Source organism: Mesocricetus auratus, unplaced genomic scaffold (genome assembly GCF_017639785.1).
Source record: "Mesocricetus auratus isolate SY011 unplaced genomic scaffold, BCM_Maur_2.0 Super-Scaffold_4256, whole genome shotgun sequence".
Lineage (NCBI taxonomy): Eukaryota > Metazoa > Chordata > Mammalia > Rodentia > Cricetidae > Mesocricetus > Mesocricetus auratus.
In genome coordinates, this window is record NW_024429182.1 from 57,210,753 (window position 1) to 57,227,076 (window position 16,324).

Genomic DNA, 16,324 nt, shown 5'->3' on the forward strand with positions numbered 1-16,324 from the left:
CAGGTTTGCAGGCTAACACAGGGCACTGTCTGGGTCTTCCTGGTGTGGAGTCCCTGTGTGGTGGTCATGATGTCTGCAGCCCAGCAGAGTGTGGCCTCTAGAGAAGGCATTCATCATCAGGGCATGAGGAAGAGCTTACTAGGGACCCTCAGAGAGGAGCTGGGTGTGCAAAATGCCAGGCTTGTTCCCAAGCTTCAGCAACAGAGGAGCAGGAAAGAGACACAGGACGAGGGGAGGCCCACTGCCTGAAGGGAGACAGACAGAGCCCCTGGCTAAGCAGGCTTAAGGGGTAAATTTGAATTTTAAAGGGTATTTAGTTTCTTCAGAATTTGAGCTTTTAAGCCCAGAAAGGCTTGGACTGCCATGGTGGTGGAGCAGGGCAGGGTAAGGACAGAGGTGCCCTTGGGAGTGAAGTCTAGCGGGTCAAGCCCTGCCTAGAGGAAGCCATAGCACCCAGTAGCATTCTAAGGCTGCTGTAGGTTCTTTCCTACCTGGGGCTGGGGTGTGTGTGGCAAGAATAGGGAAAGGAGAGGGCCTTGGAGGAAGAACCGTTCTGGTCGTTGGTCCCGGCTGAGGGTGGGCTGTGTTCTTTTGAGCTCTAGGTTGACCCAGGCTGTAGCAACCCCTCCCTGCTCCTTGAGCCACACTTTGACTAAATAAGGCCAGGTGAAGGCTCTATGGGCAGCCACATAGAGGAAGGAGAACGTGCATGTCCTGTCCCCCACCCTACTTTGCCTGCATTCCCTGGTGGCTCTTCAGTGGGCACCCCAAGGTGATCTCAGAATCTCCTTACCTGGCAAAAATCCAGGAGTGTGGCTCCGGGGGTGTTCCTGTGGCTTCTCCAAGGCACCTCTGCAGGGCAGGAAGCAGACATTAAGCCGTGAAACAGGCCACTGGTGTGGTTGTTGCCTTCTCATATGCCCCTGAGGAGCAAGGAAGCAGGACTCTTGCTCACCCTCAACCTGCGCCACTTCTTGGGGAAAGGTAGAGAACCTTCCAGCTGGCCCTTGGGAGCCATCCTGCTATTTCTTCCTAAAGCAGACCCTGAGCAGAGGGCTGTAGCCTGCTCTGGCTTCCCAAGGCCTGGGTGTTCACAGACACCTTTTTCTCCTTTTTCTTTATTTATTTCAATGCTCCTCACTCCCAACAAATTTACAAGTCCCCCCAGAATGGGGAAGACCATCATACCCCAGTCTTGCTAGCTGGACGCTCCCTTGAGTCTATAGGCACACACCCAGGCAGGCCAGAAGAGCCAAGGATAGAGGCTGGTGGAAGGGGGGCAGCATGGGTGTGTTGCGGGGGGGGGGAGACAGGCCAGATGTTCTTGGAATAGGACACGGGGGTGATTGATGCGGACTGGAATTTGAAAGGGGAACATTCCCCACGTGCCTCATGCTCCGGGTGGAAAATGGGTGTGGGGGGCTCTCTCAGTCTTGCCAAGTTAGAATGAAGGAGATGCCTCACCCTGCCTGGGTCCCCACACCTGTCCAAGGACTTTAACTCCTGCCTCCCCAGAGTGTCCGGCGTTGAGAATTCTCCCCTCATACTGCCCACTGTGGGTCTCTATGAGTGACTATAGAGACAAGCAGCACTTACAGCCGTCGCCCCAGGGTTTCCCCCATTCTGTTGCTCCCCGGTTCTTCCCCTAACACCCCACCCCACCCCCAGGTCCCGCTAGAATCGTGGCCCTTCACCTCCAGCATTGCCCAACTTTGGGGTGGTGGCCTTGTTCCCAACAACAGCACGGTGAGCTTGTGTGTGGGTTTAATATTTGCCTTTAAGGAACTGGACTTTCCCCAGTCAGAACTGAGAGGCTAGTCGCAGAAATTTTCTGAGAAAACGAAATAAGAGCCCTGGCACCCGGCCATTGCCACCACGGTGTCATTCTGCGTCCCTCTTCCCCCCCACTTTCTTCTCTGCTCCCCCACTTTCTACCCTCTTTCCATACTGCCCAAACAAAACTGATTCCTCCGTTGTTAATTGTTAGGGAGAGAGCAAGACCGGATCGGCGCCTGCGGGGCGCAAGGCCGGGCAGAGGTGGCCACTGGGGGTGCCCCGAGCCCCCAAACCGAGCCAGGGACGAGCCTGCCCCCAGCGGCCGTAGGGCCGCGGCTTCGCCTAGGCTCGCAGCGCCTGAACGCGTGGGGCGCTGGGGCTGCGGGGAGCCGAACGGGGTGCCCGGAGCCCAGGGAATCTCGGGGAGCAGCGCGGCTGCTTGCTCGACGTTCCCCCTCCCTCGCCGAAGCCCGTCCGGCTTGGCGTCCGCTACGGGAGCCCTGTGGGTGGCTATAAGGCAAAAGAACGAAAAAAAGCAGCTGGCGCGGGCGCAGGCTCCGCGGCCGGGTGCTCCCTGTCAGCTCTGCCTGCGCCCCTTTCCCAAGCCCGCGTTCCCCCGTGAGGGCGCCCCTGCTCCGTGTGAGTTCCCTGGCACCGCCGATCCTGGCGCCCTGTCCTGGGAGCTCAGTTTCTCAAATGCAGCTTAGTGCACTGTGGTCTATGGGCAGCCAGAGCAACTTGCCGGCTTTTCTGCCCCTCGGGCGTTGTTTTGTTGAGATCCTCAAAATTTAAGCATAGCTTTCCGGCCCCTCCAAAAATCTTTTCGTGTTTGTTCTTCTCACAAGCGAAACTTTTTTGCCCTTGACATTTGATTTCTAAACATTTCAAAAGGTGGGAATTCTGCCTCTCCTGCCTAACAAAAAAATAGATTATGTGGCCTGGACCCCCAAGTTTGCTCCTGTCTCTTCACAGTTTCATATGCAAGTTCCTACCTCAGTTTCCTAAAATGTAAACATAAGCCGGCGTTCTTAGTCCTTCTGACAAATTTTCCTTACTCGGGAGAGTGGACAGTTTCAGAGCCTTTAGACGCTGTATCCACGGGGCGGCGGGGGGGCGTATTTTCCCGTGTCCGATAATTTTGTATCTGCATTTTCCCGTGTCCGATAATTTTGTATCTGCGGCACTGATCCCATTCTCTTTCCCCCCCACCCGTCCCCTAGTTTTATTAGTGTGGAACATAAGACACTAGATTCTGTAGTCTGTTGCCCCAACCCCAAATTGTACAAGTTGAAACCCGCCCAGACCTCCTTAACAATTTTCCTGGAACCCTCAAAGTTCAAGCCTTTCTTTCTATGTCCTCCCCTAAATGTAGGCAATTCAAGCAGCCTACACTCATTCTCCGGGTTCCAGAAAATCGAGGGACTGCCTTCACCAATTACATCTAAAACTCACTCAACAAGAACCCCCGTACCCCTCATACACAAGGGTCACGTGGGGGGGGGACTCTAGGGCTCCTGCAAACTTTCTGGCCACGGTTAGGGTTCTTTAAAATACAGATGCCCTCATGCAAGCCCCCAAAGCAGGCTAAGCGTGTGCTCACATGTGGTGAGAGCTATGCTCTCAAGTCATATATGTCTCTCTGGGCCACAAAAGGCACAAAATTAACCCTTGGCCAAAGCCTATTTCTTTATAAGCAGTCTGAGCATTTTCTCTTACTAAGTATTAAGAATCCCTGGGTCCTTTTAGCTTACCAATTTAAAAAGGAGAAAAAAATTCAAACACCAGTTGCAAAGTCCAGTACCATCCTGGACCCTTCTCATTCCCCACGTTGGCCCATGCTGAGTGTCCTCAAACATTAGGCAATGTTTTCCAGGCCCCCAAACACATTTAGTTAGTTTCTGCTATCTCCTGCTGTAGTGCCAACCTCGCACCCACTCAGACTCTTACACTTCAACTTTTTTTCCCCAGTCACCCTGCACAATCTCTACAGATTACAAATTTGGGGCATTGATTCTTAGTCCCCATGATTTAGGAACTTATACTCTCTATTCCTTAAATTGTAGTAGTTAGCCCTAAAGTGCTCCAAGGATATTGGGAAACTTTAGATTCAGAAATTATTTTCCTGGGACCCCCAAATTCAGGAACTCCAAAGCAAATGAGATTTTTTTCTTTCAAAGAGATGGATTTTTTTTATTAAATTGTAATGAACTTTGTAGAATTTATGACTCCTGCCAGAGTCTTCCTAAATTTAAACAATGTTTTATGGTCCCCAAAGCACAGTGGAAAACGTCCCAGATTCCCCAAATTCTAGGTTTTAAAGGTCTATGCCTTACACATTTTCTAGCTAATAATTCTACTTCCTGCAATTTAGATTTCAACATCCATTGGGTAATTTTTATTGATCCCTAAAACTCGGAGTACGTTTCTCCAAGCACAAACATTGTCCGAGAAAACATACAAACTTCCCCTTTGCTCAACAAAAAGACCAACTGAAATCTGTCTAAGAAATTAAAATATTAAACGACATTGATTTTCTGTCTTCCTCAAATGGACTGCCTACACTTCCAATTCGCCCACTTTGAGACAGCATTTCCCCGTTCTCTGAAGGACGTCTTTGAAGCCACAGAAATTATACAGGTGATTTTTTTTTCCCGGGTGCTACAAGGTCCACCGACCTCAAGGATAAACCTTAGTCTCCACTCCTGACCCCCCAAAAGAATTGACCTTGATCCCTAAAAGCCCATCTCCTAATTTTAAGCAATTAAAATGAAACTCCCCCAGATTTCATGTAGGGAATTTTCTTAATCTCAACAACAACAAACCACCTAACTTGTACAAATTAGTCTTGGACTTTGTGGGTTTCCCAAGCTTGCAGACAAAGATGTTGGGTTCCCCAAGTTAGGACTGGGTCACAATGTCCCTTTTTTTTTTTTTTTTTTTGCATAGAATAATTTCCCTCATTCCCCAATTTGGATTCTAATTTTTCTGGAATCTCTAATTTAGTGATTAACAACAGTTTTCCCGTTTGTGCAGTCTCCCTCTAGCCCCCCCTGCTTCGGGACACTCATTCACAGGGCAGCAAATCAAACAAGGGTCTGACTTGGGATCCCCGAAATTTGAGTATTGTTTCCGCTGGCCACTCTCGGCAGCTTCCCCTGTCCTGCGCATAACATTGGTTTCGGCCTCTGCAGTTTCCTACGGTGTCCCGGCGGCAGCTCAGATTTTGGAAAACTCTGTGTGCCCCAAACACGCTCAGGACACTGCACGACGGCCAGGACGTGGGCAGTGCTGCTCCCTCGTCCAGGAAAACGACTGGGCATTGCCCCCAGTTTCCCCCAAATTTGGGCATTGTCCCCGGGTCTTTCAACGGACTGGGCGTTGCCCCGGGACACTGGGGACTGCCTTTGGGGTCTCGCTCACCTTCAGCGGCGTCCACTGCGCTCCACAGAGCCTCTCCGGCCCTTCTCCTCGCATCCTCCTGTGCCTGCGGACCCGACCTTCGGCCTTGCGGTGAGCTCCCCGTGGTGCGCAACCCGCGCCTCAGCCCTGCGACTGCAGGCATCAGGCTACCTCACAGCTAGTCCCCAGGGCTGCTGCTGAGTAGCGCGGGGCGGGAGCGGGCTGATAGCTTCTCCCTCGGCGGCGCGGGGCGCCCTTGAGGTGGGCTCCCAGAAACACGCGCCTCTTTGCGTTCTCTCTGCAAACAACGCGGTGGTAGGGAAAGCGCCTGGCGGCCAAGGAAGGGCAGAGCGTTGGGCTAAGCAAGCTAGGGAGAGGCGATGAGCGCTCCGGCTGCTTGGAGCCTCCAGCCCTACGGGTTGAGGGTTTGGGGAGGCGTGCGTGCGCAGAGCGCGGGCTCGGTGATTGATGGCCAGGCCCAGAGGCTAGCCCGGGGCGTGCGGGTTTCCGCCGGTGGTGGCCCCTTTCACTCCTAGAGGTGCTCGGCGTGGGGTGGTGGGGAGCAGGGTGCACCGGTTTGTGAGTGGTTTTGACTCAGTAAAAATCACAGTGGCTTCTTACATCGTCCGAACCTTCCAGGAGATGGTTTCCTCAGATCCCCAAATTATCGTGGTGGCCCCTGGGGCCGAACCCGCATCTACGCAAGTTCGATGCACTGAGGACGAGGGAACTGTTATCCGGATATTCTGGGTGGGTCCCAAAGGCGCGCTGCTTAGACGCACTCCAGTGAGCTCTGGCTTACAGGTATGGTTTGAGCTACGTTTCCTGACCTGCTTCTTTCTCTGCCTAAGGGTGCAGACATTGAGCTGGGCTCCACGCAGGGCCTAACTCCGGCGTGGCCAAACCAGCCTTCCCTTCGTGGCGCACCTGGTGCCCTCCCCACCCCCAGGCTGCTCAGGTATCCTACTAAAAGCACCGGGGGGCGCTCGGGATCTGGCTGAGACTCGAGGTGCCTCGCAGCCCGCCCTGCCTGCTCAGGCAGGTGGCGGCTGTTCGCTCCACCCTAGCCGATCCTAGGGACCGTCCATTACCTGTCAGGTAGGTCTCTGTGAGGACCCTGTCAGGTAGGTCCCTGTGAGGACCTTCGACCCAGCACCCAGCTACCTGAGCCTGAGCTGTGTGCCAGGATGCGCCTACTTTGTAACCCTCTAACTGAGCACAGGTCCCCTCACTATCACTGAGGCCTAGGGTGCCACGCACGTTGGTTCACACTACGCGCCCCTGTCGCAACAAGTACAGGGCACCCCGGAAACATGACATTCGGCCTCGATTTTTTTTTGGACCGAGTACCCCTTATTTCGTGGGCCTGCTGGGGCGGCCAGCCTCCCCCCACCCCCTCCGCCAGCCTCTGGACCACGCACCGCACGCCCCCCCCACCATCAACCCCGCGCCCATGGCCCCTGGCCCGCATTCCCCCCCCCTGGCTCGAGTTGCGGGGGCGGTCCCGGGGCGGGGCGAGGGCCCTGCAGGCGCCCATTGGCGCGGGCGTAAGGCCAGCGGGGCCCGAGCGGGCGCCGAGCCGCGGGGTGGTGCGGCTATAAGAACCGGGCGTTGGCGCCCAGAGTTCGCCTGCTCTCCGGCGGAGCTGCGTGAGGCCAGGCGGGTCCCCGGCCCCCCCTTCCGGCCGCCCCCGCCTCCTGGCCCACGCCCGCCCGCGCTCGGCCCGCCAGCGCCTCCATCCGGGCTGGCGGCCCCGCGTCGACGCCGTCCGCCGCCTCGCTGCTAACTCCCGCGCAGGGCGCCGTCGGCGGGGCCGCGCTCCGTCGGGCCTGCGGATCTCCCCGCCGCCTCCTCCTCTATCTACCTCAACACCCCATTCCTGCTTCGCTAGAGGAGGCGGTCCCCACCGCAGGCAGTCCGGCTTGCAGGTCGCCGGCGTTGTCATCCCCCGCGCTCCCCTTTCCAGCCCTCCCCGGCGCGTGGCCCGGCCGCTCCCCTCTTCTCGCTGCAATCCCGAGTGGCCGCGGCGCCGCCACGCCTGTCCCCCCCAAGAGGCCCGGGCTTACGACGGCAGAGGGCTCCGTCGGCCCTAACCGAGCTGGGTGCCCGTGGCCGGGGTGACGCCTCCATTCCTCCCCCCTCACCACCGTCCTCGGCCCTTCGAAGTTGCGTTCTTTCCTCTGCTTGCGGTGCGCCCCCCGCCCGCACTTACCCGCCACCTTTCCTAGGCTCCCCTCCTGCCCCCTCCCCGCTCCTCCTCGCCTCAGACGCCCTCCCCTCTCACGTCCTCCCTCTGCCTTCGCCTACCCAAGTGGATTAATTATAAGCTTTCTGTTTCTCTCGGTTCTGTCCTCTCCCGCTGTGAGCCTACCCGCCTCTCAGTGTCCTCTCTTCTTCTCTCCCTCTCTGTGGTCCCCCCCGTTTCACGTTCACTCTATCTCTCTCACTATCTCTGCCCCCCAACTATCCTTGATACAACAGCTGACCTCATTTCCCGATACCTTTTCCCCCCCCGAAAGTATAATATCTGGCCCGCCCCAGCCCTAAGATACCCCGTCCTCCCTAAAGAAGCAGAAGAGACGTCGTCCCCCCCCACCTAAAAGCCATCCCCCCGTTCTATCCCGTCGCACATTCGGCCCCCGCGACTCGGTCAGAGCGGGGCTGGCAGAGGAGTGCCCGGCAGAAGGGCCTTCGCCCGCTGTTCGGTTTGCAAACTCGCAGCAGGGAGGTGGGCAGCAGCATCGCCGGCTTCCAGGTAAGGGCTCTCAGGGGCCCCAGGAGAGAACGCAGGGACTGGCCTGGGCTTGGTGGGACTGGTGCGGTCGGGGTTGGGGGCTGGGGGCCGTTCCCTCTGCAAACTCGCGCTCCCCCTTGCGCCGTGGGGTGAGTGTGGGGGAGGGGGCAGGGGTCTGGGGTCTAGTTGGGAGGGGGTGTGTAAGTTGAACTCACTGGAGACTTCTGGTCCTTTGGTGCGTGTTGGGGAGGAGGAGTAAGCTGCTTTAAAATGTATGACTCGTGTTGTGCAGGCCCTGTTCCCCCAGGGTGCTGAGTGATGAGGAGTGGGGGTAGAGTCTCCGAAGCCCACCCTGGTATGTTGACTTGGTGCCAATGAGACTGAGAGAGGAAAAGTGAATGGGCGGGGCTAGGAGCCCCCCCAAATTGGCAAAGGAGCTAGGCCAGCCAGACGCCACAGTTCTCTGTTCCCCCCACACACATGCACACCCCAACTCTGTCCCCAACGTTCCCAACCTGGAATGTGGGGAGAGGGGCCGCTTTCGGGCTTAGAAGCACAGAAATGTTACAATCTAAACAGGAATAACTGCCCCCTGCCTTTTACTGGGTGGAACTTTCCATGGGAGGATGTGGAAAGGAGCCCCCTCCCCGCCCCCATTAGTCTGTGCAGAGAGGGCTGGGGGAGCACGATGAGGCCCCCCCCACTGGTGGTGCTTTGCTAAGGAGTGGACCAAGGTTAGCTGTTGGGGGTGCAGGAGAAAAGGGACTGGCTGAAAGGAGGGAGGGGGCGGGTGCAAAGGGGGCGGGGGGAGTGGTCAGTAGGGAGGGGGGTGGGGGTAGGGTGGAGCCGGGACTGGGAGGAGCCGACTCAGACATAAAAGCCGAGGCACTGACCAGCTCGCAAACTGGACATTAGCTTCTCCTGTGAGAGCCTTCCAGCCTTTTCCTGTCTTCCTCCTCTTCCAGCCCCAGCGGCCTTCTTATCCAACTTCAGGTAACCAGGGCCGTGGAGCCAGGACCCTGCTGCCATCCTCCTCCGGCCTGCCCCGTGGGGTGGTCTGGGCACCGGCTAGCCTGGGGCCTCCGCCCTTGCAGCCAGGCCTGCTGCCTCTCACCAGCCTTCATCCTCCCCTCGGCTTCTGTCCTGTGCTCCCCATAGCCCCAACCTTCCTCACCTGCCCTGTTGCTTTTCCTCCCCCTCTGCCTGCCCCTTCCAGCAAATTTGGGCCTTCCCTGGGCCCCCACCTATCCCTTACCTCTTGGTCAGTCTCCTGCCTGCTTCTGCTAGCCACCTGGGCTGGTCCTGGAGCCGGTGTGATCTGACTTTGGGAAGGGACTTCGAGGTCAGCTCCGTCTGCCCCCCCCCCCCCCAAGACTAACCGCTGCAGCTATGGCCGGCTGATTGCAAGCAGTGGTGGCAGCATAGAGGGTGTTGGGCGGTGGGGCTGTGTCTTCTAGAGGAGGTGGGCCAAGGTGCTTTTTAGTTACCCAAGGAGCTCAAACAAGTTTGTTTCTTGACTATTCTGCATTGGTCTCACACATGTTTTCTTTGCAGCACGAAACCCTTTTCTGGGCCTGTGGAGCAGAGGCTGGGGCTGCGGCCTGGAGGGCTCTACTTTCTGCAGGGTCAAGGGTGGTTTACTGTGGACCACGGTGGCCTCTAATCCCTAAAGAAACTAACTAGCCATTGCCCCAGCCTGTGGCCACACGATCTTTGGCCTGTGGAGGGGGTGTGTCCCTCCATGCTGGGGTGTTCAGCCTCCCAGGGACCTGAACTGCTGTCTCTAGGACCCTAGGTAGAATTTAGTTCCTATTTGAAAGATGAACCTATGGGCCATAGAGGGGCTCTCCAAGGTCCCTTATCGGGAATAGAAAGAGTTGAGGCCTAGTACGGGACTTTAGGCTTTCTCTTGAACTCTGGGGTGCCCAGGAAAGTCTGGACTTGGAGGACTGGGTGACCCTGGAGAGCAAGGCTCACGGGAGTGCCAGAAGTCCCATTGCGCTAACCATTGAATTCTTGACCTGACCCCAGCTCAGTGTGGAGTGGGGGTTGGACGGGCAGAGTTGGCTCTGCTGCTTAGGGAGGGGTGACCAGCTGGGGGGCAGGGAGGTTGGCAGCTCGCTCCTTTGGGCGCACATGCTCCATGGTGGGTGGGGTGGAGCTATCTGCCATCTTGGCCAGTGCTTGGAGGCCAGGGTAGGAGTGGCAATGGTGATGTGCCCTTGGGCTGGCCCCACCCCCATTATGTCATAACATGGGAACCAGGTCCAGTGTCCAGTGTCCATCACTGGCCCTTGCTGCTGTGGGTGTGGTCAAGCTACAATTGCGCCTATGAGTGGGTGGTCCTTGATGGTTTCTTACAGTTCAAAGCCACCACGGGGTGCCTTCCTGGACTCCCTTGAGTTTCTCCACACTCAAGTGTTTTGTTTTGTTTTTTGTTTTTTTCACCTCCACAATTCAAGGGCTCCCATTTTCTCAGGTCAAATAAATAATGAGAAAGCTGCCTTTCAAATTTCAATTGCGTTTTCAATTTAAGAGATGATAGATGTCTTTGGTGGAGAGGAGCATCTTGGGACCATGGGTGTGGCTTGGGACCTCTAACTCAAGCCTGCATCCCTTTTTCCAGATACCAATGGGGATCCCAATGGGGAAGTCGATGTTGGTGCTTCTCATCTCTTTGGCCTTCGCCTCGTGCTGCATCGCTGCTTACCGCCCCAGCGAGACCCTGTGCGGTGGGGAGCTTGTTGACACGCTACAGTTTGTCTGTGCGGACCGCGGCTTTTACTTCAGTAAGTAACTCCAGACACGTGGGATGGGGGAAGGGCAGGGTCAGGCCTCCCTCGGTGGGGTGACAGTTAGGACATACTGGTTTGGCTTTGGACTTATGTTACCCCCTCCCCCTTGGGGAGGGCTGTGGTCTCATACTCAAAGTCTGATAGCTAATAGAAGTAAAACCAAATGTGGTTGTCGGGTCTTGGCTAGGCTGAGTATACGTGCAGCTTGGGGGATACAAGGGGGGAGCTGGACCTTTACCATATAAATTCAGGGGTTCCTAGAGCTACAACACGGGGTGCTTATCTGCTTTCCGTATTGCTCACACTTCTCTTGATTTCCTAGCCTGGGGGCGCGGGGCTGGGCATGGGTTCCCTGCTTACAGAACAGAGCGATGGGGAACACCCAGGTGGGGCATACCTGGGAGGGCAGGGGCACCAGAATGGATGACTCTCTTCGCTGGCATGGGCCATTCTGTCTTCCTCACCTGGCCCTGGACATGCAGCCTCCTCTGCTCTTCCACCACCTGCCTGTGAACTGCTCTGAGGCACTTCCACTTCAAACTCTGGAAACCACTCCTGCTCCTCATCACTCTGAAGCTTCCCCCACCTGGCTTCTCTGCACCCTCTGCCACTGCAGGACCAGCCCTTGTTCCAGGAGCCACTCCTGCACAGAGGGGCTTCAGAATAGGAGGGTCCAAGGTGGAGCCTTCAGTGGCTCTACCCCCATCCCAGCCATGGACCTGAGTGCGTGGGGGAGAGAAGGAAGACGGGAGAAGAGAAGGGAGTTGGTTTTGGGTGCCTCACTCCTCCCCTCCCGTCTTGTTCTCTCCTACCCTATCTTCCCTGTCTCAGCTCAGGGCTGGGGGCTGGGGGTGGGGCCCCTCAGGCTCAAGGTGGCACCAGGCCAGGGCCCCAAGTCCAGGGACCATAGTTGTGTCCACAATGACCCCCTTGCGGGGCTCCCCCTCTCCTCATCCCTGTTTTCCAAATCACTCCAATGTGGCCTCTGGTCTGTATGGAGTTTGTGGGACAGAGAGACCGTGCCAAGTTAGTTGCCAGAAAGGAGGCTCCAGAGGCCAGGGGCTGGTCCTGCAGCATGCACCTTCATTTCTCCTTTCTGGGCATCTTGGCCCACCTGGCTCACACTTCTACCTCATTCCCGCAGGGTGACCTAGTGGGAGGGCAGGCGTAGTTTTTTCCTTGTGCAGCCTTCCCTGGGGCCTAGGGAGGCTGCCCTAATGGGTGCTGACCCCAGTTGATGCTTACTAAAGCGCTCTGTTCCTGTGGAACTTCCAGGCAGGCCTTCAAGCCGTGCCAACCGTCGCAGCCGTGGCATCGTGGAAGAGTGCTGCTTCCGCAGCTGCGACCTGGCCCTCCTGGAGACATACTGTGCCACCCCCGCCAAGTCCGAGAGGGATGTGTCGACCTCTCCGACCGTGCTTCCGGTGAGGCTTGGGACTTGGGACAGAGGGCAAATTTTTAGGTAGCAGGGTGGGGTTGGGGGAATGGTGGGGTGGGACAAAGAGACCATCAGCTTCTTGATTTGGGGTGTCATAGGGTTCATCCATAGATATTTGTGGGGAGTTGCTATAAGCTGATGTGACTCTAATGGGGGTGGAGCATGTGAGACCTGGTACTCAGGCTAACATGATACCCTGACACCTGCTGACTAGCGCCTCCTCTTAAGGACGACTTCCCCAGATTCCCCGTGGGCAAGTTTTTCCAATACGACACCTGGAGACAGTCCTTCCAACGCCTGCGCAGAGGCCTGCCTGCCCTCCTGCGTGCCCGCCGGGGTCGCATGCTCGCCAGAGAGCTCGAAGCGTTCAGAGAGGCCAAGCGTCACCGTCCCCTGATCGTCTTACCACCCATCGACCCCGCCCACGGGGGGAGTCTCTTCGGAGATGTCCAGCAATCATCAGTGAACCAAATTGTTTGGTAATTCTGCAATGTAGTACCATCACTCTGCGACCTCCTCTTGAGCAAGGGACAGTTCCATCACGTCCACACTAAGATCTCTCTGCTCCACTTCCTTCCCTAGGCTTCTCCCCACCTACCCCCATGCCCCGCCTCCCCACATCAGGCTACTCCCCTTGCCCCACACCATCGGGCAACTCTTCAAAACCAAATTGATTGGCTCTAAACAACCTAAGTGACCCCCCAAATTATTCTTTAAAAAAAAACTTTAAAACATACAGTCCCCTTTAAAACAAATTGGCTTTTTAGAAACACCAGAACTGTTCATTTAAAAATTAAATAACTAAAGAAATCAATTGGCTAAAAGGTGCTAAAAATTAATTGGCTTAGAAACAATTGGCAAAATAAAGTAATTCGGCCCCCCCCTTCCTCTTCTTCCCATTTGGATCTTTAGTCAAATTGGCTTAGACTTGGATCTCAGAACCCAAGAAGAAAGGAAGGGAACCCAACATTTTCCAGGTAGCATGTCATCGCTTCAGTGCTCTCTCCTTGTCACCACTCAGATAGGGTGCTTTTAGAATAAGCTGGCTGAGAACAACGGAAGCCACCCAAACTCTTTCTTCACTGGACATTCCATCACAAATGTCACCATGTCGCCATGGCGCTGGGTGAAAGAATCCCAGGAGAGGAACAGAGCATTAAAACTGGAAACAAAACTTAATTGGCACAAGCCCCCAAATCCCAAAATCTCACTTTTCTGTACCTACCTAAAAAGCACATGTTTATACACATCCCTACAGACTCACAGACACGCACACACACACACACACACACAAGTATGCGCCATATTTGCACGCACATACACTACACTTACACACTCATTCACGCATCCATACAGATATGAATACCCCTAACAATTAGATGAGAATATTGAAATGACTGAATAACTCCTTTTAGAACCATATTGCCCAAACCAAGATTCTTCCCAAATTCCCTGAGCAGTTAGCATGGTTTGAGCTCCCCCTCCCAATCCATCTAGTTTCTGCTGCTGCTTGTGGGCCCTGTGTATGATCTGGCTGTAAGTTCTATCTTTCCTAGGGAGGGAGGTGTTCCTACAAGGCTCACTTTCACCTGAGCACCGGTCCCTAGGGACCACTACAGCGTGAGCCCAGTGCTCCCCAGCCCACCATTGGGCCAGTGCCTATCCATGCTGTGCATTGGCCTCTCCCAGTGTAGAATAAGTTTGGCTAGATAAGGAGATGGCACTGCCAAGTGAGACATGCTGCCCGAGTAGTCTGACCCCTGGGTGTGTTTTTAGGAGGAAAGATCTGGGGGATACCCCCTACCCTGAGCACACCTATGGGCCATCTCTGTCAGTCTCCTGGGGAGCCCCCCTACGGGGCTCCCCAGGAGACTCACACTGATGGTGGGGAGTGTGGGAAGTCTGGCGGTTGGAGGGGTGGGTGGGGGGCAGTGGGGGCTGGGTGGGGGGAGCTATGGGTAGGAAGTGGTCCCAGAGAGGTTTTGGATGGAAGAATCAGGAGGAGGCACAGGCCAACTTGCAGAATTACAAAAGAATTAGAAGCCCAAATTTTACGCCAATTGATCTATTCCCCTCTTTTTGTTTCTTGGGGCATCTTTCCTTTTTTTTTTCTTTTTTTTTTTTTTGATCCCTCCTTAGCTTTTTATGCGCGCATAATCAATTGTACCCACTCCCTAAGTAACAGGGGAGCAGTGACCAAGTAATGAATGCAACTAGCTCTCATCGCCAATTACCATCATGTCCTGCTCTCCGCCATTTATCACCCTTATTGATTTTTTTGTTTTTAATCTGTCTCTGTCGCTTGGCCTGAGTTGGGAGTGGAGTCTCTGTGGGGTGCTGGCCACGCACCCACAGAGAAATAAAAGGAATCGAGAAGGCCGCTGCCTGGCCTGGCTTCTGAGGACAGTGGCTGGTCCCCAGAAGTTCTGAGAAGTGGAGGGGGCGTGGGACAGTGTCCCCTCAGGTGTTAGGAAGGTGCTCGGAGGCCACAAAGATGGGGCCCCCATCTGGCCACTGCCAGTTGGGGGGGAAGGGAATGTAGATGTGAGAATAGACAGGTTCCATCAGGCTGGAGCAAGTGGCTGCCTTCTGAGTACTTGGGGAGTCCTAGCCCCCCGTCCCTTAGTGTCATCTTACCCACTTCTCAGCACCCCACCTTGTCCCCAGGAGGTCTGGAGCTCTACAGACCTCCTGTGGACAGGGTGGGGTGAGGCCTGGAGTTGGGGAAGCTAGGAGGCTTAAAGCCTGCAGAGCCAGGAGAGCTGTATACACGGGGTCACCTGGACCCCGAGGCCCAAGGGTCTGGCGAGCCGTTGCAGCCACCCCACGGTGCCTAGGACTGTGGCAGGGACCAGGGCGGCTGGAGGTTTACCTCACCCCCACTTCTGCTTCCAGTGCAGTCCCCCTGCCCAACAGTCCACTAGCAGTCTAGAGGCCTGAGGCTTCTGGGCCCAGGTGACGGGGCTGGCACCACCCTTGGGGGCGGTGTGTGTCAGCCCGACCATGGCACAGAGGGTTCCTCAGCAAGTGCCTGAAGAAGAGGCCATTTGGAACATTGGACAGAAACTAAAAGAGTAAATTGTTATAATTGGAAAGTATGAATTGGCCTGATACCCAAAAGATCTCGAGGCACCCTAAATTATCTGCCCATTCGGCTGGAAGCCACCCACCCAGTGTTAATTTGCCTCGCCAGGATGGGTGCTTCCAAAGGCATTTGCTGACCACCCTCTGTGTCCCCAAATTTGAGGTTCTCCCCACATAGGTCACTTTGATGCAGGCACCTACCTGACCTCCCATGCCTAGTGTGGCCCTCCATCTTGTCTCTTCCCTATTGTCTTCGGCGGGATCCCCTCTTGGGTCCCTCCCTTTGTCATCACATGAAGACTCCCCACGTGTCAAATGCCATATGTCACCTGTGCCACTGTCTGTGTCATCTTAGCAGTGTCCGAGGTGTTTGCCCCAACTCAGTCCCTTTAACATGCTATTTCTGGCAAAATCCAATGCTGGGGTTTTGTTTTTAACCTGTTATCGCTTGCAAACCTAATAAAGCATTTAAAATTCTATTTTCTGAGTTCTTTGCTATTTTATTTGGGGGTCAAAAGGAGGGAAAGTTGGGTGGGAAGGGCAGGAAGAAGTGTGCCTGCTGCCTGAGAGATGGCAGGTGAAGAGGACAGCCTTTGAAGTGTGCATCCCTCTAGGTCTTACACAGTGGGCTCAGTGAGGCACTCTCTGAGGAACCCAGAGGGTTAGGGACAACTTTAGGCCACAAATCATCAAAGATGGGGTGCTGAGAGACTAGAGGGAATCCCATGATGCTTTTCTAACGGGTCATTGCCAAGAGTACTCATCCCGGGGATCAATGCCCTCAGCTTTGGGGATTGGGAGTTGGGGACCAGGATACTTCAGGAACCCTAGTTAGTGTTGGACATGGGGAATCAGGGTGACAAACACCTGGGATGGGTTCCCTTCACATGTAGTCACCTCCACTGTTCCCTCTCTGAAGGCTATGCTGGAGTCTGTCGGTAGTCACTAGACTTATCTGTACAGTGGCGATGGTCCTTGGGGTCCCTGGGAGAAAAGTGAGGCCAGACCCTAGATGCTTGAAGCCTGGCTTGGATATCTCCTTTCTACTTCATTCTTCCTTAGCCTTTCCCCCAACTTTTCCCAGGGCAAGCGGGCATC

At 55.4% G+C, this 16,324-nt stretch overlaps 1 protein-coding gene across 1 annotated transcript; it reads left to right on the forward strand.

Annotated features, from left to right (window-relative positions):
- The first annotated feature begins 5,084 nt into the window (after positions 1 to 5,084).
- Igf2 (insulin like growth factor 2) lies at positions 5,085 to 14,054 on the forward strand. Its single transcript, XM_040751106.1, is given in 6 exon segments — positions 5,085 to 5,286; positions 5,815 to 5,979; positions 10,536 to 10,698; positions 11,980 to 12,128; positions 12,371 to 12,577; positions 12,579 to 14,054. Coding segments are annotated over 5 exon segments (711 nt in total). The 5' UTR covers positions 5,085 to 5,286; positions 5,815 to 5,817; the 3' UTR covers positions 12,609 to 14,054.
- The last annotated feature ends 2,270 nt before the right edge of the window (positions 14,055 to 16,324 follow it).